The sequence below is a fragment of the Pongo abelii genome, chromosome 1, assembly GCF_028885655.2.
Source record: "Pongo abelii isolate AG06213 chromosome 1, NHGRI_mPonAbe1-v2.0_pri, whole genome shotgun sequence".
NCBI lineage: Eukaryota > Metazoa > Chordata > Mammalia > Primates > Hominidae > Pongo > Pongo abelii.
In genome coordinates, this window is record NC_071985.2 from 46,371,110 (window position 1) to 46,393,091 (window position 21,982).

The 21,982-nt window shown below is 51.0% G+C and overlaps 1 protein-coding gene across 3 annotated transcripts in view; it reads right to left on the reverse strand.

Annotated features, from left to right (window-relative positions):
- The window catches only part of ADORA1 (adenosine A1 receptor), a 40,297-nt gene extending 19,616 nt beyond the window's left edge, over positions 1–20,681 (reverse strand). The window contains 2 exon segments of one of the 3 annotated variants that reach the window (NM_001131239.1): positions 19,207–19,604; positions 20,504–20,681. In NM_001131239.1, the coding sequence (NP_001124711.1) occupies positions 19,207–19,547 (341 nt within the window). In that variant the 5' untranslated portion in view covers positions 19,548–19,604; positions 20,504–20,681. 3 annotated transcript variants of the gene reach the window in all.
- Positions 20,682–21,982: the final 1,301 nt, after the last annotated feature.

Genomic DNA, 21,982 nt, shown 5'->3' on the forward strand with positions numbered 1-21,982 from the left:
CTGCCTCAGCCTCCCGAGTAGCTGGGACTACAGGCGCCTGCCACCACGCCTGGCTAATTTTTGTATTTTTAGTAGAGACGGGGTTTCATCATGTTGGCCAGGCTGGTCTCAGACTCCTGAACTCAAATGATCCGCCTCCCTCGGCCTCCCAAAGTGCTGGGATTATAGGCATGAGCTTCCATGCCTTTTGTTTGCTTATTTCATGGAATTTTATTTCTTTTTACTGAAAAACATTAATGGTATATATTTATGGGGTACAACGTAATGTTTCAAAACATTTATACGTTGTGGAGTGAGCAAATCTAGCTTTCAAAATTACTATAAGAGTAGATTCTAAAATCAATGTTTTGTATTTCATGCACTGCCATTCCCATGAGGCTGTGAAGAAATTGAGGACAGGGACTGTGGTTTTATATTCCCCAGTATCCTTCATTGTCTGAGCTTCTCAAACTGTAATGTGCATATGAATCGTCTAGGGTCCTTTTAAAATGCAGATGATGAGTCAGACAATCTGGGCTGGGGACTGAGACTCTGCATTTCTAACAAGCTCCCAGGAGATGCCAAGGCTGCTGGTCCCTGACCACGCTTTGAGTAGCAAGGCCCAGTGGCACTCAGCCCAATATCGGGCACAAAAAGAGCTCTCTCCAACCTTGTTTGGGGAAGAGGGTGATTGAGGAAGCCCAGAAAAAGAAAGGCATTGTTTTGGATCATGAAGGAAATAGGAACGCAAATCCCTGCAGGGTCCATCACAGATTCACCAGTGTGACCAGTTTCTCTTAATGGATAGCCACCTCCCCCGATACGAGGAAAGAAAAGGCCAGGAACCAGGATGGGAGAAGAGAGGGGAAAGAGGCTCCCTGCCTCAGCAAAATGATAGCGGTCCAACACAACACCCCTGGCAGAGCACTTCCAAACCAACGATCCTACCCGATGCACACCCCAGCTTGTGAGCAAAGAAGAGCAGGTTCTGTGGTTGCCACTTTACAGGTGGGAAAATTGAGGCCCAGGAAGGTTCAGTGCCTGCCTACAGCTACAACTTGGATGGTTAGTGTTTAAGCTGAGACTGAACCCAGTCTCCTCTGCCTCTGGGCCCGATGCTCTTTGCGTGAAGCACTCTGCCTATGGAATGGTGGCAGAGAGGGTCTCCCTGGGCCCTTCATCATGCCTCATCCCTGGGGCCTGCTGGGCTGCTTCTCCAGCCCATCTCCACCATCCTCACCTCTGTGGACCATGTGGGATTACTTCTGCTGCCATGATGCTAGCAACACCTCCTGAGGTAGCTCCCCTGCACATGTGATTGAGGCAGCAGACTCAGGCTGAGAGAAAGCCGGCAGGACCGACAGAAACCCAGGCAGCAGGCCAGACCGGGCCTGGCTCGTGCCCACAGCACTCTCCATCTCAGAAATCTCAGCCCTCTTAGCTTGGCCAGTGCTGATTTCTCTGTTATCTGCAAGATCTTGTATTCTCTCTCTCTTTTTTTTTTTTTTTTTTTTTTTTTTTTTTTTTTTTTTTTTTTTTTTTTGAGACAGGCTCTCACTCTGTCACCCAGCCTGGAATGCAGTGGCGCTCACGGCCCACCGTAGCCTCAACCTCTCAGGCTCAGGCGATCCTCCTGCCTCACTTTCTCAAGTAGCTGGGACCACAGGATAACACCACCACATCTGGCTAATTTTTTAAATTATTTTTAGAGACAGGGACTCCCTATGTCGCCCAGGTGGTCTCAAACTCCTGGGTTCAGGTGATCCTCCCACCTTGGCCTCCGAAAGTATTGGGATTACAGGCATGAGCCACCATGCCTGGCCAAGATCTTGTATTCTGTCTTGCCCTCAGCCTAGAAACTCCCTGAAGACAGTGGCGAAGGGAAGTAAAGTGATGTTGATACCAGCCTTGCAAGACTAAATAAAATTAAATCTGCTACCAAAGAAGTCACGCAGTGCCACCCCTGACGTTGAGGAGATGCCCAACATGTAGGCACCCCTCCCCCACCAGACTGCAAGTCTTCCTTCCTTGAGAGCTTCTAGTGCCAGGCAGCCCCTGGGCTCCCAGAGGAGCTGGAAGGAGGAAGGGAGGTGCCCATCTGACATTTCAGAGGCAGATGCCCTGGGCACCATACCCAGAGCTGTGGCAGAACACACTCTGACCTGAGTGCAGGGCTTTATACGCCTCCCAGCCCTGCCACAGCCACTTCCCCAAGGCAGGGCTTGCCAACTTCAGGCCTTGGCAGGCTTGTAAAGGAACTCCTCAGGCCACACTGTCTACCCCAACCGCAACAGAGACAGACAGACACACCCGCCACTATCTATCCATCCTCCTCCCTCCCACCAAACAGCAGGAAAAGAGGAATGAGCCCCTGAAACTGGAGAGAGATGGTGGTTATACATTGGTTCTCTCCACAATCCTGTGAGGCATATAATATTAGTTCCACTTCACCGATGTAGAAGCCCAGGCTCAGAGAGGATAGCCACGGGCACATAGCAAGCAGGTGGCAGAGCCGGGACTGGGAGACTGGCTCAGCCAGCCAGACTCCAAAGCCCAAGCTGTGTTGTGTCCCTCCAGGCTGCATTCAGGATTCTGTGTCTCTCAGCGCCCCTTCCCTTCTGTCAGCCCCTGCACACACCACTCACCGGATCATTACAGGCAGCCGGACCTGCCTCAGCAACCCTGAGAAGTCAGGCTGGGCTGCCATTCCCACTTACTAATGAGGGTGCAGGTCAGAGGGGAAGGTGGCCTCCAAGTGGGTACCATGGCAGCCCAGGCCCAGAGTTCAGGCATCCTGTTTCCCAGCCCCAAGTCTCCCCTGTGCTGGACAGATTGAGGGATCATTTCACTCCACCTGGACTCAACACTCACTTTTCTCGTCCCCTGGCCAGTCTCTTCTTAACCTCTCTAGGCCTTGGAGTTGTGGAGAATGATAAAAGAAAGGGATTTGACATCAAAGCCACCTCTTATACACATTGGTTTTTAAGTCTGGTGGGGGGTGAAGGGCTCTCCTCCCCTTGATTCTCCTCCTTTGAACATTTTTTCTTCAAGCCTTGGCTGTGGACATAATTCAAACTCCTGGGCACATGAGGTAGGGAGCCATGCCTTGGGGATGGCAGGGAGGGAACCCACAGCAGTTGAATTGCACGCTGGCACTGGGCTTGAACCCCTTGAGGATGAGGTGGCTCTGGGGCCTCTGCACAGGAGGTGAGTGTGAGTTGGTGTCTCTCCCACAGCTGAAGTCTGCACAGACAGGGAGGGGACGTTCTCTAGGCCCTATTCTTCCTGTCAGGGCACCCCCTCCACAGGCACACTCAGAGCCAACTCACTCCCTAACAATGAAGCCATTCTCCCTCCTGTTCCAAGAGCACTGCCTCACAGACAACTTCGCAGTGGGGATTGGAATGGCGCCCATCCTATAAACTGAGACCCGCAGACGTAAGTGATTTCCTCAAGGTCACCCAGCAGCAAGCACTGGAGTCAAGGCTCAAGTACAGATCTTTTCATTCATGCATTCAATTATTCATTCAACAATTCTGGCTATACTTAGCTGTGTGGCTGTTACCCAGTAGTTTAATTTCTCTGAGCCTCAGCTCTCTCATGTGGAAAATGGGGATATATTATTTAATTTATTAGTATAAAATACTATTAGGACCTCTCCATAAAATTGCGCAAGGATTTCAGCAAGATAATCCACATAAAGTATTTAGCACGGGGCCTAGCAATCCTAAGCACACAAGTGTCACTACTATTACCATTCATTCAGTGATTCATTAACACTGAAACAGCAGAAACTATCCACCACTGTGGATATAGAGATGAATAGGCTTGGACCCCACTTTCAAATTGCTCACAGGCCAGTACAATTTGATAAGGGTTATGTTAAAGGAGAAAACAGGGAGCTGTGGGAACATACAGGCAAAACAAGGAAGGCTTCCTGGGGGAGGTGTCATCTGAACTGAGTGTTACAGACTAAGTAGAAATTAGACAAGAGAAGGGAACAGCTGTGTGTATGTGTGTGTGTGTGTGTGTGTGTGTAAGAGGTTGTCTTGATGTCAAATCCCTTTCTTTTATCATTCTCCATAACTCTTAGACAGGTTAAGAAGAGACTGACCAGGAGACAAGGAAAGTGAGTGTTGAGTACAGGTGAAAGGAGGTATGGCGCTGCACCTCCAAGCCGGGGAGGTGGCCTCGTGCTGTGTGCCTGGGTGTGGGCCAGGCCTGCTCAGGCCTCCTGCCACCGTGGCCATTTGAAACTTGTCTGTCTCCACACTGACTGTGGATCTATGCCCTTGAGGACAGACTTATGCCGTCAGAAAACACTTGTTGACTTGACATGTGAACTTCCTTCTACATCAAGAAGGATTAATGGGTGGGGCACAAACAGGAAACAGATTAGTTTGGCTCAGACTTTTGTCTGGACCATGGAGAATGAGGGACTGGGGGCAGGGGCTGCACGGAAGTGAGCAAGCAGAATTGAAGGAAAGGTCTGGAAGCCAAGAATATTATTTTTTGACATACAAATAAAGATTAAAAAGCTATAACCCCCTACACACACACACACACAGACACACAGGTTTGCATATGTGAATACACATACCCCACTAAGAACCTGAAGCCACTGTGGTGGTGGTGGAGGGGGCGGGCTTCATGCCTTCACACCTGACTGTATCACCCAAATTTCATGTGCTGAAAACTTAATCCCCAAATTCTTATGCTGATGGCATTTGGAGGTGGGGTCTTTGGGAGGTAATTAGGATTAGATAAGGTCATCAAGGTAGGGGTCCCCCCAATGGAACTGGTGGCTTTATAAGAAGAGGACAAGAGACCTGAGCTGGCATGCTCTTGCCCTCTCACCATGTGATGCCCTCCACTGTGACGCAGCAAGGAGGCCCTCACCAGATGCCAGCACCATGCTCTTGGACTTCCCAGCCTCCAGAACCATGAGCCAAATAAACTTCATTTCTTTGTAAATTACTCAGTCTGTAGTATTCTGTTACAGCAACAGAACATGGACTAAGACAACACCCCTCATTCTAAGTTGTTTTTAGCCCCTGGGACCTGACACAGCCACTCTGCATGTTGTTTGCATCATTGTCATCCAGGCCACTCCATCAGCTCTCCCAGTTATGGCCCCAGGGGACCATAACGGTGGGTGGGGGTGTTGTGTTTACAGAGAACAGGGCATTGCGGCAGGCGTGTGTGCTGGGCATAGCCTGCCGAGTCCCCAAACACACTGAACGGTTTTCTCCCTGGAGTCAATTTACAGAGCTTCCAGGCCCCAGGGGAGCCCTCACTTCAGCTCCCTCAGAGCCAGCTCCCCACCAGGAGCTGCACAGGACAAGGCCTCCAGGAGAAGGGGGGATCAGGAGGAACTATTCACACCCTGGAAGCAGAGTCATGTCAACACTCTTCCCCGCATACAAACAGGCAGCATGGGGACAGCAGGGAGCCAAGGTGAGAGTCAGGAGACCAGGATACTCACACCCTAACTTGCTGTACAAGCTCCAGTGACCCCATTCACCCCTCTGTGCACCCCACCCTCTGAACTCTTAGGGATGTTTTAAATAACCTTTCCTTCTCCATTATCTTCCTTTGTCTTCTGTAGGTGAATATAAAATATCCAAATGACTTCTTCCCAACCTGGCTACTCAGTCTTCCCCACTAAGTTGTCCTTCCACCATTGGAGCATTCCCTCATTTCTTCACTCCACAGACATTGATTAAGCCACCTACTAAGTGCCAGTCAGACACGTGTTAGGTGCTGGTTACGATGGGCAGGAGAATTGGATGGTACCACACCCTGCCCTCATAGTGCATGCAAATCATTTTGCCACTGACCTGAACCCACAGGGATCACAGTGGTCACATAACATCAAGTGGTAAATAAAAAACAAACTTTGGGTTATTTAACAACTGTAACAGCCCCACTTACGGAGTGCCTACCACGTGCCAGCCCTTGAACGTACACTATCTCCCAGCCTCACAGCAACCCTAGGAAGGAGGTATTATGAATCCTGCTTTATAGAAGAGGAAATGGAAGAAGCTGAGAAGGGTTAAGCAACTTATCCAAGACAACACAGCTCTAAGTGCCTGAACTAGGATTTTTACTCTAGTCTGACTGCCTGGGGAGACTGCTCTTACCCTTCAGTCATTAGAGTGTCTCTGTGAAGCAGCAGGAGGAAGATGTCTCTTGGAAAGGGGGATCATTAAAAACATCCAGGTTAGGCCGGGTGTGGTGGCTCATGCCTGTAATCCCAGCACTTTGGGAGACTGAGGCAGACAGATCGCTTGAGGCCAGGAGTTCAAGACCAATGTGGTCAACATGGTGAAACTCCACCTGTACTAAAAATAGAAAAGAATTAGCTGGGCGTGGTGGCATGAGCCTATGGTCCCAGCTACTCAAGAGGCTGAGGCAGGAGAATCACTTGAACCCGGGAGGCAGAGGTTGCAGTGAGCCGAGATCTTGCCACTGCACTCCAGCCTAGGCAACAAAGCGAGACTCTACATCAAAAAAATTTTTAAAAAAATCCAGGTTAGAGGAGCTTTTTTCAAACAGACCGTCCCCTCTCCTGCCCCCAAGAGAATCACTGGTGAGGTACCATTCCAGCAGTGTGGGTGTGCCTCAGAGCCCTCAGTTCTGTTGGGATAGAGAAAAGGAGCTGAGAACCAGCTCTTGCCATGCTGGAGTCTCAGCCCCTGCTCTCCCAGAGGTTGGGAAGTGAGAACTGGAAACCGGTAGCCTCTGAGAGCAGGGTGCATGGTGAGAGCTGAGAGGTCTGGCTCTCACCGTCCACGCCAACCCCGCCAACTGCAGTGCAAAGTGTTCTCTGCTACATGAGGCAAAAGGAGATGATTTCTGCATGTTGGAGCTGATGGGGCTGCCACGAGCAGGCCAGGATGACAGGGACACAGCATGCCCCCATGCCAGCCCTGGGGCTCCCCCATCCCACCTGCTCTGCCATCAGGGCTGGGCTAGAGCTGACACTTGGCGATGCCTGCTTATTGATTGATCAGGTTCTCTGCTGCATTCACTGAAATGGGGCCACTCGGTGCTCTACAGCAGCTATGAGAGGACTCTGATTGTTGCGGGTCAGAGTGGGAACCACTGTGCAGGAGTTAACACAATCCACAATGCAGACCACTGGCTGCGTTCCGGCAATGATGAGAAATGAGACCCTGAAGGCACGCAGAGGCCAGGATTCTCCTAAGGGTTACTGGGGAGGGGCAGAGGCCTGGGGTAGGGAAAGGAGGCCTTAATGTCCCAGAAGCCACTGTGCCACGTTCTGAAGGAGCCTAGCCAGAGACCCCCCAACTCTGCTGTCTCCTTCTGGAAGCTTCAGGGAGCCTGAAGCCTCATGTTCCTACTGCTGTGGTCCCAGCCTGAGAAAGCAATGGCTTCCTGAGAAGTAAGGTGGAAAGAGAGCAGCTGGAGTGGCTGAAGGCACCTGGGAATGTCTAGATTGGTGGGTGTTTAAGAGACCCTTCCATGAGGCTGTGTGAGGTAAGAGAGAGCCCCTCCTCCTGACCACACCAGGGGAGGAGAGCTGGGGAGTGGTAAGAGAAGACACCAGCAACGCTGCCATCACAGTGCTTCCATTTGGATACCTAATAGGATCTGAATCGTCCTCCAATTTCTTCTTCCTCCCCACCCTTCCCCATCCCCAGAAACAGCATCACCATCCACCCAGTGGCTTAAGCCATAAGCCTGGATCATCACATTGGATTCCTTCTCCCACATCACACCTCAACCCATTTCCAGTTGGTTCCAACTCTAACATGCCTGCAATCTTTCCAGTTCAGTCCATCTCCACAGCCTCCTCCACTCCCTGCCTGCCTCAAGCCCTGCCTGCTGCCCCCCAATCCTAACTAGGCTCCCTACGTCCTCTGTAACCCCACTCCAACCCATCCTCCACAGAGCAGGCAGAGTGACCCTCTTCTGTTAGCATGATGAATTACACTGACTGGTTTTTTTCAAATGTTAAACCACCCTTGCCTAGGTGGAATAAACCCTTTCGGGTGGTGATATATTATCCTTTTTATATCACCGGATTTGATTTGCTAATATCTTCTCAAGGACTTTTGACCTTTTTAAAATGAAATTTGAATTATGTGATTCCCTGCTTAAACCACTCAAAGGCTTCATAGCACACTTAGAAAAAAATCCAAACTCTTGACCGTGAACCACAAGGCCTCCAAGGCCTTACTGAAGCCCTTGTGGGTCTCTCTGGACATCGACGTGGGGTTTTGGAGAAATCAGCAAGGGCCTGCCCCAGAGAATACCAGCACGGCTCCCTTTGAGTTCACAAATTGCAGTCAAAGCCACCTGCTTGCTGGCATGTCCACGGGCTCTCGCTCCCTGCTAGTGTCTAAGTTCTATGAGGGCAGAGACCCAGGCCCCCTTCTTGCCCATGGCAAGGTCCTTAATCTCATCATGAATCTGGCATTCTGAGTTAATGAAGGAATAAACTCTCTGCCTCCTCCATGCCTGTGCCCATGCAGCTGAACATGGCTGGTGAGAAACACACAACCACGCTGCTGAGTTGCACTTCAAATTCATCACTGCAAACTTAAGGGGGGCCCTTCATGCTGCCCCCAATTATACTAGACTTCCTGAGCCTAGTCACTCTCCCACTTCCTAGAGAATTATTTCACGCTTGCTGCTCTCTCCAACACCTCCTACTGCATCCTCACTCTCAGCTGGTGACCTTGCTTCCCAATTCACTATGAAAATGGAAAGAATCAGGAGAAAGCTTCACCTACCAGCATCTGCGCCCACAGATGCCGCATCTTGCCACAGAAGAGCCTCCAGGATCCCGTCTAAAGCCAGTCTCTCCACGTATGTCCCACTAGCCTAAACCAAGACATCACTTTAGAAATTCTCTCCTTTGTTTCATCACTAGCGTTTTATTCTCTGCTGGATCATTTCTGTCAGCACACAAATGCACTAACCTCCCTTCTATCTTAAAAAACAACACAGTAGGCCAGGCACGGTGGCTCACGCCTGTAATCCCAGCAGTTTGGGAGGACGAGGCGGGCAGATCACTTGAGGTCAGGAGTTTGAGACAAGCCTGGCCAACTTGGTGAAACCCTGTCTCTACTAAAAATATAAATATTAGCCAGGCATGGTGGCATGCACCTATGATCCCAGCTATTCGGGAGGCTGAGGCAGGAGAATCTCTTGAACCCGGGAGGCGGAGGCTGCAGTGAGCTGAGATCATGCCACTACACTCCAGCCTGGGTGACAGAGTGAGACTCTGACTCAAAATAAATAAATGAATAAATAAATAAAATCCCAGAGTGAGACAGCTCATTTCCACTTCCCCTGACAGCTACTGCCCATTCCTTTGCTCTCTTTGCAACAAAATTCCTCAAGCGTACTTGATAACAGCTGCCTTCAATCCCAGTCCTCTTTTCTCTTGAGCTTTCTCCATTCAGGCTTTGCCCCCGTCACTCCTGTGACATTGCCCTTGTCAAGGTCACCAATGGCCTTGCAAAATCCAGTGGTAATTCTCAATCCTTATCTCACTTCACCCATTTGTCCACCCTCCTTGTTAGACTGTCTACACTTGGCTTCCAGGTACCACACTGGCTCTGAGTTTTCTTCCTGTGTCTGGAGTTCTCCTTCAGTCTCCTTTGCTGGTGCCTCCTCTTTTCCCACTTTCTCAATGCTCGGTTCTTGGTCTTCCTCTCTTCTGTATCTGCACTGTCTCTCTTGGGGATCTCATCCAGCCTCATGGATTTAAACCCATCTACATGCCATAGCTCTCACATTTACAACCACCCGCCCAGGCCTCTCATTCTTGTATATCCAACCACCTGCTCAACATTCCACTCAGATGTCTGTTAGACACGCCAAAGTCAGCATGTCTAAATCTGAACTCATTTTCTTACTTCCACCACCTGCAGCCTTTCCCACCTTAGATGATGCCAACTCCATCCTCCCAGTTGCTTAGAAGTAAAAGTCTGGTCATATTGATTCTTCTTTCTCACATCCAATCTATAGGAAAATTGCCACATCCAAACCATAAGCAAATTCTTTGGCTCTTTTTTTCAAAATACATCATGAATTTAAACAAATCATGGTACATTCATACAATTGAATTCTAACAGCAATGAGGGGAAAAATCCTACTCAGTAACCTGGATGAATCTTGGCAAGAATTTTGAGCTTCAGAAGCCAGACATAAAAGGGTACAAACTGCTTGACTCCACTTGTAAAAGTTCAAGAACAACCAAAATCAATCTAAGGATAAAGGTCAAAATAGAGGTTGCCTTTTGGAGGGTACTGACTGGGAGGGAGCCTTGTACAATACTGGAAGTGTCCTAAATATTGATCGGGGTAGTGGTATATAGGTATATACATATGCAAAATTGTATAGAACTGAATACTTGAGGTTTATGCACTTTACTGGATAAAATTTTTACTTTGATACAAAGTAAACTAAAAGTTAAAAATTTTAAATGCATATCCAGAATTAACCACTTCTCATCACCTCCTCTGCTATTGTTCAGATTAGAGCCACCTCCGTCTTCCCTCACCTGAATCACTGCAATAGCACCTAACTACTCCCGTTTGCACCCTTGTCCCTAAAGCACATTCTCAACACGGCAACAAGAGTGATCCTTTAAAGCCTAAGTCAGATCATGTCACATCTCTGCTCTAAATCCTGCAATGGCTCACCATTTCCCTCAGAGTAAAAGCCATTGTCTTTCCAGTGGCCTCCATGCTGTACCTGGGCCAGTGACCCATTATCTCTGACCACTCTCCCCCTTTATCTCTCCATCTCAGCCCCACAGGCCTCTTTACTAGTCCCTAAACCCTTCAGGTACATTCCTATGCTAGGGCCTCTGTTCTAGTTCTTTCCCCTGCATGGCATGCCCTCCCTATATCTCTGCATGGTGTGTTCCCTCACCTCCAGGGTTTTGTCAAATGGCGCCTTCTCAGTAAAGCCTCATGGACCACCCTATTTAAAGTTGCAACCCTTTCTCCCAGCCCCATTCTTGGCTGGGGCATTTCCAATCCCATTTACCCTGCCCCCTTTTTCTTTTTTCAATAGCACATTCTACCCTCCAACACTCTACATGATTTAGGTATTGCATTTATTATCTAGCATCTGATTTCCAATTCATTAGAATTCAGTCTCCATGAGGATCTCTGTTTTATTAATGAAAGTATCCCAACAGACCCTGGCTCATATGAGGCACTCAATAAGTATTTGGTGAATAAATGAACAAATGATGGAATTAATCAATGAGTAGGTCTATCTGTACCAGGGCCCTATGTAGGGACAAGTCAGCTGCCCTCCTCTCTCAAAGGGGAAGCAAGAGGCAAGAAGGTAAGTTCAAAGAGCCTTTCCTACACAACCTGAGCTGCATGGAGTGAGTGTGGAGTGGGATCCAGCTGCCCAGCCCAGCTCTGCAAGGGGTCAGCTGCCAGTCTCCTGCCATCCCCACTCCCACCACAGGTGGGGTGAGAGTTTCTCCTTGGCCACCTTGGTCTGTGGGAATCCATCATCTCAGCAGAGACTCCGAGCTGTCAGACAGAGGTAGAGACCAGATCAGCCTGCCCATCTGTGTATCCCCAGGCCTGGCCAAGTGCCTTTCATATAGCAGGTGCTCAAAGCACACTTATAAAATAGATAAATGGATGTTGCCAGCCCCTCAGCTCCACACCTCTCTGCAGTTCTGCTGGGGAATAAACTTTCAGGGTAAGGAGCAAGGCAGGAGAAGGTACCCCCATGTCCTCTCCCTTGGGGTCAGGGAAGCCCCTTGCCAGCTGCCCCCATCTCCCTGCCCACCTTCAAACCAGTATTTCTAAGAGGACGTGTATGCCAAGACCCACCCACCTGCCTCTCCTTCCTCTCCTTATCCCCACGGCCACCTGCCAGGCTTTTCTTTGGATGGTGGCAGCTGATAGTTCCCTCTGGGCTTGAATTAAGAAGGCTGAGGTTAAACGAGTGATTCATGCTGCCCAAGGAGCCGTGTCTCTCCACTTCCTTCCTCTCTGCTCTATGTGTCTGTCCCCACCTGCCGAATGAGGCCAACCAAGATGTGCCTCACCCCATGTCCTCTCCCAGGGACACTGCTTCCTCACCACCAGGATGCCGAGGCCTTCAGGAAAGAGGCCAGGCGATAAGGACTAGACTTGGGGCCCATACAGTCCTGCCCAACCCAGCCCAGAAGGGGCAGTGGGCTAAAGAATGCCAAATGCCCCCTTGGGATTTGCAGTCTGGGTAAAATTGGGGAGGGAGAAGGGAGAGTTGGAGTAAAGGGAGTTGGGAAATATTTAACCTCACAAGGCAGTCTTTCCAGATAGCACCTACACTATTTACTGGGTGACACAGCCCAGGTTCTGACTTGGCTCTGACCCTGTGAACAATGTGAATCATTAAAGTGTTTTTTTGTTTGATTTTATAATTTCAACTTTTTTTTTTTTTTTTTGAGACAAAGTCTGGCTCTGTTGCCCAGGCTGGAGTGCAGTGACATGATCTCAGCTCACTGCAACCTCTGCCTCTTGGATTCATGCAATTCTCCTGCCTCAGCCTCTCAAGTAGCTGGGATTACAGTCGTGCACCACCATGCCCATCTAATTTTTGTATTTTTAGTAGAGACGGGTTTCACCATGCTGGCCAAGATGGTCTTGAACTCCTGACCTCAAATGATCTGCCTGCGTCAGGCTCCCAAAGTGTTGGGATTACAGGCGTGAGCCACCGTGCCCAGCCTCAACTTTTATTTTAATAGATTAAGGGGTACATGTGTAGGTTTGTTACACAGTAAAGCATTTTTTGTAACAATAAATAATCAGAAACAATTGAAGTAGCCAGTGATATAAGAATGAATAAATAAAATATGATATTCAAATACTCATTTATTCAAAAAAGGTTTCCGGCATGCCTGCTCTGTGCCAGGCATGAGGAAATGGGGGTATGTAAGCAGGTGTGGTCCTGGCCTTTGGGAACTTACCAAGCCCAGAAAGAGCGACATTGACTAGAAAGCTACCCAGGTGATGAGTGGTGGACTTGGAAGGAGAAGGAAATCCAACCCGAGTGCCTACCAGAGGAAACTGGTCCAGGTGGGGTGGGGCTCAGGGAAGGCCCCCCTAAGGAGAACCCATTTTAGCTGAGACCCAAAAGATGAGTAATAATACAATCCAATATTATACCACCATAAAAATCCTTACAAAATCATTTTAGTTGACACAGGGAAATGCTTATAATGTTAAGTGAATAAAATGGGATATAAAACCATATATATATAGATGTTCTCAATATGTAAAAATAATATATCTATATATATATGTGTGTGGAAAAATTTTCTGGAACACCGAAATGTTAACGGTAGTTCTCTGTAGGTGGTAGAATTACTGGTGATTTTACCATCTTTATTCTTTCTTCCATTTTTCACAATCAACATGGATAGCTTTTATGCTTGGAAATAAATAGCAAATATCAGGGTGCGGCCCCTACAGCTCCGCCTCTGGGTAAAACGCATCCTGGCCATTCTCCGGCTTCCATGCAGAGCTGACACCTCGGCAGGTTGCTCCTCAAGCACTCAGAAACTTCCGGGAAGCCACCCGATGCCAGCTGGGGGAAGCTTTCACACTTGAAAGGAGTCCAGATGCCTCTTCAATTAAAGGCCATGTTCTCCCTCGGCCCAGCAAGCTGCTTGGCCTAACACACCTGAAGGCTATCCCTAATTCAGAGAAATTATCTTCTCAATCACTAAGCAACTTCCCTCCGCCTCATTCCCCTCTAAGCCTGCCACTGATCTGCTGACTTCACCCACTGAGGCTGCATATTTTCCTTTTCTGTTCCTTGAGGGGCGGGTGACTGCAAAGAGCTCTTCTGCTCAAGCTTTTTACATCAGAGACGGGGGAGCAAGCATCCAGATGGGAGGAGGAAAGAACTCCCAGCCAAGTAATCTTGCGTAAGCTCCTCCTCTCTCCAATCTCAGTTTCCTCCTCAGTCCGCAAGTGTGAGAGTTTGGGCTTCAGGGCTTCCTCCAACTCCTCTTCCCTCTCAGACACTCCAGGCCTATGACTAATCCATCCTTAGACATAGGATCTGAAGACGGCCTACCTCTCTGAAAGCAGAAGGCATGACCTGAGAGCAACTGTTCTGGGACCCAGAAGCCACAGACAGTCACCTGCGGGGGCATGACGGCACACAAGCCATTTCAGGGTTGTCAAGAAAAGCCCAGGCTAGCCAGGGTGGGGACAGTTAAATTGATGCCTAAAAGCAAACATGCTCTAATTTACCAGATTTCTTTCCCCGCTCCGGCTCAGCACGCCGGGCTCCTCCACCACTCCTTGCTGTGGTTTCCCGGGTCAGCAGCCCAGTGGGGCAGGCTTCCAGCTATGGACAGAGGCAGAACTGCCAAGGGCTCAACTGCCCACTGGAGTGAAGGTGGAGGGCGGGGACTGAGCAGAGTGCAGAGGCCATTGGCAAAGATCAGAGGAGAAAAATCACCCTACTGACAACTTCATAGAAACTCCTCCAAAAATCCTACAGCTTCTTGGGCTGACGCAAGATACACATGGGCTTACTGGTTAAAGGCATCTGTTAGGCCTAGAGTCAAATCCTGCTTCTGCCCCTGACAAGCTGTTTGGGCAAGTTACTGAAACTCCCCAAGCCTCAGCCCTCAATTTAGCTAAAGAATTGTCTATAGAGAGGCCAGGAGAGGTGGCTCACGCCTGTAATCCCAGCACTTTAGGAAGCCAAGGTGGGTGGCTCACCTGAGGTCAAAAATTTGAGACCAGCCTGGCCAACATGGTGAAACCCCATCTCTACTAAAAATACAAAACATGAGCTGGGCATGGTGGCATGCACCTGTAATTCTAGCTACTCAGGAGTCTGAGGCAAGAGAATTGCTTGAACCTGGGAGGTGGAGGTTGCAGTGAGCTGAGATCGTGCCACTGCACTCCAGCCTGGGCAACAGAGCGAGACTCCATCTCAAAAAAAAAAAAAAAAAAAAGAATTGTCTATACAATGGGGGTAACAATAAGCTCTACTAGTGAGACTATGAACATTGAATGAGATAAAGTATATTAAAAACATAGCATCGTTCCTAGCATACACTCGCTAGGAGCTAAAACATACAACACAACAAAACCCTCCCGGGATCCCAACACAGCACTGGCAGGAGGCAGGATAAAGAACCACAGAATTAGAGCTGAAAGGAACCTCAGAGACCTCAAATCCAACCCCTTCATTTCTTCCTTTTTATTTATTTATTTATATTGAGACGGAGTCTTGCTCTGTTGCCCAGGCTAGAGTGTAGTGGCGCAATCTCGGCTCACTGCAATATACGCCTCCCAAGTCCAAGTGATTCTCCTGTCTCAGCCTCCCAAATAGCTGGGATTACAGGCATGTGCCACCACGCCCAGCTATTTGTTTTTGGTATTTTTAGTAGTGATGGGGTTTCACTATGTTGTCCAGGCTGATCTCGAGCTCCTGGTCTCAAGGGATACACCCATCTCGGTCTCCCAAAGTGCTGGGATTACAGGCATGAGCCACCATGCCCCACTTCTAACCCCTTCATTTAACAGATGGTGAAGGGGAAAGGCTCAGAGAGGCTGAATAATTTATCAAAGGTTGCATAGCTAATTAGTAACAGAGCAAGGTTCAAATTCAGGTCTGCCTGACTCGCAAACACCCACCACCCCTCACTCCACTCCAACCCAGCCGGCCATGGACAGCCCCCTTGCTAGGGTCTCCTTCCCACAGAGAGGTTTGGTCAGGGAGCCCTCTGTTGGCACCCTTCCCTACAACTAGCCCTCGGGAGTAGGCACCAAATTGCCACAGCGTGCCACCAAGAAAGCTCTGGGTGAGGGGTTAAGGGACAAATGATAGATTCCCTAGAACCAGGAGCTGAGGGGAATAGGGTTTCAATTACCAAGCATGTGGAGGTGCTATGCAAATAGCGTACAAATTATATGCAAATGACCACAGGTTACCGATGAATCAACAATTTGAGCTTAAAAAGAAAAAAGTTTGTAACTGGATCATATTATATGGTGTGAATCTCTTTTCTCTCTTGGTTTTATGCCAAGTAGAAAGAAAGAAAATTTGTGGTTGACTGACCAAACCATGCCCCGCTTGGTGATAGCCAGCAGACACCTGTATCCGGGTGCCCCAGACACGCCTCACCAGTGCTCGGTCAGTATGACCCTCTGTGCCCAGGGCCACATCTACCTTTGACTGACATGTCAGGGCAGCAAGCCTGGTGCCTAGGGACCTCTGGCCAAAAGGAGTTTCATAGACCCAGCAGCCTGCCGACTCCAACCACGTAGAGGGGAGCAAAGCATGCTGTTCCTCCTGGAGGGGACCTGGGCAGTGGCATGCAGGAGCCCAGAATGGGCCAACACCTCAGCCAGGATCCCTGCTTGAGAAGTGAGGCCCCAGCAGCCTTTCCCTAACTCAGGAGAAAGGCTCCTCTCCATGGGGCAGGACACTCCCGGGCACTGCTGGTGTGTGGCTGTCAAGGAGCTACGCTGAGCCAGTGGGGGCATCTGTGGTCATGGCCCTGAATCAGAAGTGGGGACAGGTCTAGCCCACAGCAAGAAAGTGAGAGGTTAGACTTCTGGAAGATAGGCTTGAGGGTCAACTGTGTGTGTTCTGTAAACCTGGCCAATTCAATCAACATTTACTGAGGGTCTGTGATGTGCCAGACACTGAGCTGGGCATTCTGAAGAATTTGCAGAAACAGATAAGATGTGGTTGCTGCCTTGAGGCACCAACACTCCACCAGAGGAGTAGAAACATGTATAGATATAACTTAACAGTACTTACACACCTCCTGGGAGATGTGTTGTGTATGTGTTTGTGTGTGTGTTTCTTCATGTGTATGTGTTGACACCGAAGGACACCTAAGAGCGTGAGTGGCAGGAGTAGGCCTCACCTATCCAGCCACACTTGAGCCATATGTTAATAGTGACAATAAAACTACAAATAAGACCTCCCTATGGCTTGCATATATGAGGCATAATATTAATACAAGTGCTTCGCATATATGAGTTCATTAAATTATTCCAATAACCCTAGGGAGTAGGCACTATTATTAATGTTCCCTTTTATACATAAGGACATTAAAGCTTAAAGTGGTTAAGTAAGTGACTTTTGCACAGCTAGAAATTCCCAGCAAGGGGCTGGGCGCGGTGGCTCACGCCTGTAATCCCAGCACTTTGGGAGGCCGAGGAGGGTGGATCACGAGGTCAGGAGATCGAGATCATCCTGGCTAACACGGTGAAACCCCGTCTCTACGAAAAATACAAAAAATTAGCCGGGCGTTGTGGCGAGCACCTGTAGTCCCAGCTACTCGGGAGACTGAGGCAGGAGAATCGCTTGAACCCAGGAGGCAGAGGTTGCTGTGAGCCAAGATCGTGCCACTGCACTCCAGCCTGGGCGACTGAGCGAGACTCCGTCTCAAAAAAAAAAAAAGAAATTCCCAGCAAGGATTTGAACTCAGGCCCATGGCAGCCTCTGTGCAGGTCCCTGCCTCCACCCTCAAAGGACAGCTCCCCAGGACCCCAGCTCCAAAGCCACAGCAGCTGCCTCCTGAAGGAATAAGTCTGCTGTTCCCACCAGTGCAGCCATCCCAGTCCCACAGGGCAAGTAGGGCGCATTCTGTCACAGCAAGACGGGACCTTTGGCTCACCTTAACACTCACTCAGCAGACAGAATTTCTCCAGCAGCCTTCCTACAGCTGGACATCTGCATGAGTTTCCAAATGCGGCAACACTTTGTTATAATGGCCAGGCTCAGAGGCCCCGCTCTTCTAATGCACTGAGACCAGCTTTATATGTGCAGCTCAGCAGCAATCTGGGACTAATGGCAGCATGTGGGCTCCTCAGTGGACGAGCCTATGGGGCTTCTGGCTGTGTTCCCTTCTTCACCCCACCTTCCCTGGAAAACCTGGACGGTGGAGGGAGGTAGACAGGGCAGAGAGACTGGCATCAAGCCACTGGGCATGGGGAATCAGGAAGGAAGGCAGATAATTAGATCACACTTCTCTCTGAGTGAGCTTCAAGGAGACCCTCTGAGTCTTAGTTTCCCCTTTAAAAGCTCCTGCTCCACCTCCCTTACAGCGGCATGATGATAACAGGAAAAAATCATGCACGTAAGAAAGGCTTTGAAAAGTTAAATGTGCACAAATGTAACACAAAGGGAGAAACATGGGTCCCTAGGCCTTCCCGGGCAAGGGGCCAAGTGAGGTCAGAGGCCCTACATCCCAGAGAAGCTATGCTGGGGGTGGCAGGTGCTGGAGATGGCCAGAGCTCCCCAGAAGAAAAGGAATCTACTGGGGGCAAGAATTCAAAGAGGGGGCAAGCATGCCTCACAAGAGCGTCCCAGCAGGGCCAGTCCCTGGCAGTATGCCCAGGCACTCGCTGGCACTTGGTGGCCCAAGGCACTGCCTGGTGATGAGATTGTGGCCTGGCAGAGAGCTCCAACATGGGCTGGACACCCACACTGAGGACGGCACCAGCAGGCCACCCATCCCAGTGCTGCCTGGGAGCAGCACAAGCACCTCTACTGTGACCAGCAAAGACGTGGTTTTGCAACAGAACAGGAATATGAGGAGTAGGCACCAGCATTTTTCCTTCCTCCTGTCTGTAACACAGATCCCATAAGTGGGAGTGAGGCAAAGGTAATCAGACTGTTGGGTTCAGCTGGAAAGCCCTGGAAGGAACAGCTGGCTAGCACAGAGATACCTGGTGAACAAGAGAGCCAAAGCATGCCTTCAGGAAGCCTGCCGTGGTCTGGCTGGAGGAGCAGCACTCCTGCCCCTGTTGTGCCACCCTCAGTATGTTCCCACCCCACCCTAACTCTCTTCTCTGCCTCTTCCTCTTCCTCTTCCCTGGGACTGGCAGAGCTCAGCTCATTCCTACCCAGCACTCACTGTGACCCCATCTTAGTGGCTCCTCCAAATCTCCCACCTCCACCCCAGGCCTGACAGGCAGCCTCAGGTTCCCTGGCTGCAAGAGCTTCAGCTCTGAGGTCATGGGCACTGGTAAGTTCACAGTCCAGTCCTCCAGCCACCCATCCCCCTCCTGTTTCTCTGGCACTGCAGAGCTGAGCACAGGAAGGCAGAGTGAGGACTGGAGCACAGTGGCCCAAAGAACATCTGGCTTACTTGGGGTCTCATGCTCTACCTTTTTTCCTTTCTAGATGGCCCTCAAGCCAGCCATCATGCGGTGCTGCGAGTACCTTCGGCGGCTGTGGACTCACCGGAGAGGGATCTTGACCCGGAGGTAGCGGTCCACGGCAATTGCCAGCAGGGCCAGGATGGAGCTCTGGGTGAGGATGAGAACCGGACAGGCAACCATGAGGCAGGTGTGGAAGTAGGTCTGTGGCCCAATGTTGATGAGGATGGCGAGGGGGATGACCAGGGCACCCACGGCCACATCAGCCACCGCCAGCGACACGATGAAGCAGAAGGTGGCATCCCGCAGCGCCTGGTTCACCTTCACCGCCCAGATCACCAGCACGTTCCCGGGCACAGAGACCAGGGCGATGAGCACCTCGATGCCGATGTAGGCAGCCTGGAAAGCTGAGATGGAGGGCGGCATGGCGGGCACAGGCTGGGCACATCAGCAGACGGGCACCAAGGGGCACGAGGCAGGCACCTGTGTGGTCAGGGAAGCCTGGGATGGGGAGACCCGTCTGGGAGGGGCAGGGAGCTCAGGCTGCCCTGGAACTCCAGGCACCCCGTGGAGATGTGTCCCACTTGGCACATGCAGCTCCTACCCAGGCTGGAGGGGCACCCGGACCCTTCTCTGCCTAATCTTTGTCCCTTCCCTTTATCATTCCCAGAGGTTCCATTCAGCAACTTAAAATAGCAGCGCTCACTCCTCCACTGGTTTTTTTATCAGGTGTGAGGCAGCTCCCAGCGCGCGCGCGCACACACACACACACACACACACACACACACACACACACACACACACACACACACACAGAGGGGTCTCCCATGACTGGCTCTGCCCACCCCTGTGCACAGAACAGGATGCAGGGAGCTCACCATCCTGCCTGCTGGCCGGCAGGGGTCCCAGAGGCAGTGCCCAAAGTTCCAGGGAACAGAGCTCGGGGCCGCGCGAGGTAGGGCTGGGCTGGGCTCTGGACACCGCGCGGCAGCTCATAGTCCTCCGGCTCCCGCCGCAGGGCTCCCAGCCCGGCCTTTCAAGCAATCACATGGTGCGGCAGAGACTCAGCCCCGGACTCTTTTAAAGAGGTAGCGCCCCTGTTTCGCACCTGGGACTGGGGTGGCAGACGTGGGTCTGGGGACGGAGCCCAGGACAAGGCTGGGGCGTTTCTCCCTATTCCCCAGCGTGCCCGCACCTGCCCTGCGCCCACCCACTTGAGACCCGTCTGGTACCTGGATCTTAGCAGTCCCCTGGTCCCGTTCCAGCTCTGTCGGGGACCCTTGCCCATGGCCTGCCCCAAGGGGGCATTCCGGTCTCTTCTTTCAACCCCCTCCTGCACCCCCATTGGGGAGCCCCAGGGGCGAACCGAGACTCAGACTTACCCAAGGTCACCAAAGCTGGCAGAGCTCCCGGCTGCCTGACTGTTCTGTCCAAGCGCCCCCACACCTCGACGCCTTCAGCAGCCGCTCGCTCCAGGGATTCCTGGGGAAGCCAAGGCCGGCCGGTAAGCTCCAGAGGGATGGTAGCTAGCTGGGACTCGACTCGGGCGCCTGCGGCTCTGTCGCCCCCGGCGCGGGAGCTGAGTGACAATCGGGCTCCGCACACCGGGAGGGGGCGGGGGCGGCGACGGCACCCGCGAGCCCCTCCCTCCTCATCCTCCGTCTCCTCCCCCACCCCCTCCTCTTAACAAAGGAAGTGATACTGGGTGAGAAAAGCTGGAAAAAATGTGAGCTTTTCGAAGGGCCTGGTGTGTGCGCCCAGCCTCAGGACTGGACAGAGGCGCAGCCTTCCTGTGTCCACTCTCTCCCTTCTCAATGCAGGACTCCTGGGAGCCCTGGTCTGGCCTCCAGCGACCCCTCACCCCTCACGGCACAGCATCTCTTCTGCAGGACTTCAGAATGTCCCCTCTGGGATCTCCCAAAGCTGTTGGTAGCCCTGGCACCCTCCCCCAATCCTAAAGCCCTGCTCTCTCCATGAAACCAGTCCCTGCATCTTCTCATCCCATATTGTTTTGCAGGCTCTACCCTGAGTCATTATATTCCTTTCTCATCCATCTTTCAGAATTGCCTTTTAGTCTATTAGCAATTTCCATTTTGCAGATGAGGATGCTGAGGCTCAGGGAAGTAACCTAGCTTCCCAGGATCGCCTGTCAGTGTAACCGGCTCTGCGCTCCTTTTCCTTCCTCCTTCTTCCTCTTCGTAGCACAGCGCTAAGCCATAAGGCATCCAGTCCAATCCCCTCATGTTATAGATAAAGAAACAGGCTCAGGGAAAGAAGGGACTTCCGGAAGGTCACAGGGCAAATCCTAACAGGACCAAAATAAGAATCCCAGGCTCCTGACTCTCTCCACTGTGTCCAGACCCCTCCCCTGGTCACCTTCTGCCAGTTTCGGTTTAGGCAGTCCACTGATATTAACTAATGACCAGACCCTGGAAATGAATGGATGCCTCGCAGAGATCCCAACCTGAGAAATCCTTGTTTGTGGGTATTGGGCAAGGGTCCTAGGAGCGCAAAGAGAGTCAGGCTGGGGACCGCAATGTTAGCTAGCCACAACCCAACCCGGCCTCTGGGGGCACTGCCCCCCTCACTGGTTCTCAGAATGCAAGGAAAAGGGTTCTGCCCAGAGGAGGGTGGGCACGTTGCTTCCTTTGGGGGCTGCACTGAATCACAGTGAGGAATGATGTGGGACCCGGAACCTGGGTAGCTGGGAGGCAGGGAGGAAGGGCAGTTGAGTCTTCTGAGGAGGAGGGGGAAGCCCTCTGTGGGGAAAGATAACTTCCATTTCTGCCTTTAGGGGGAGCAAGGAATCAGTGCCTCAGACAGCAAAATTGCATTCCTTCCCTAGAAGCTAGGTGGAGAAA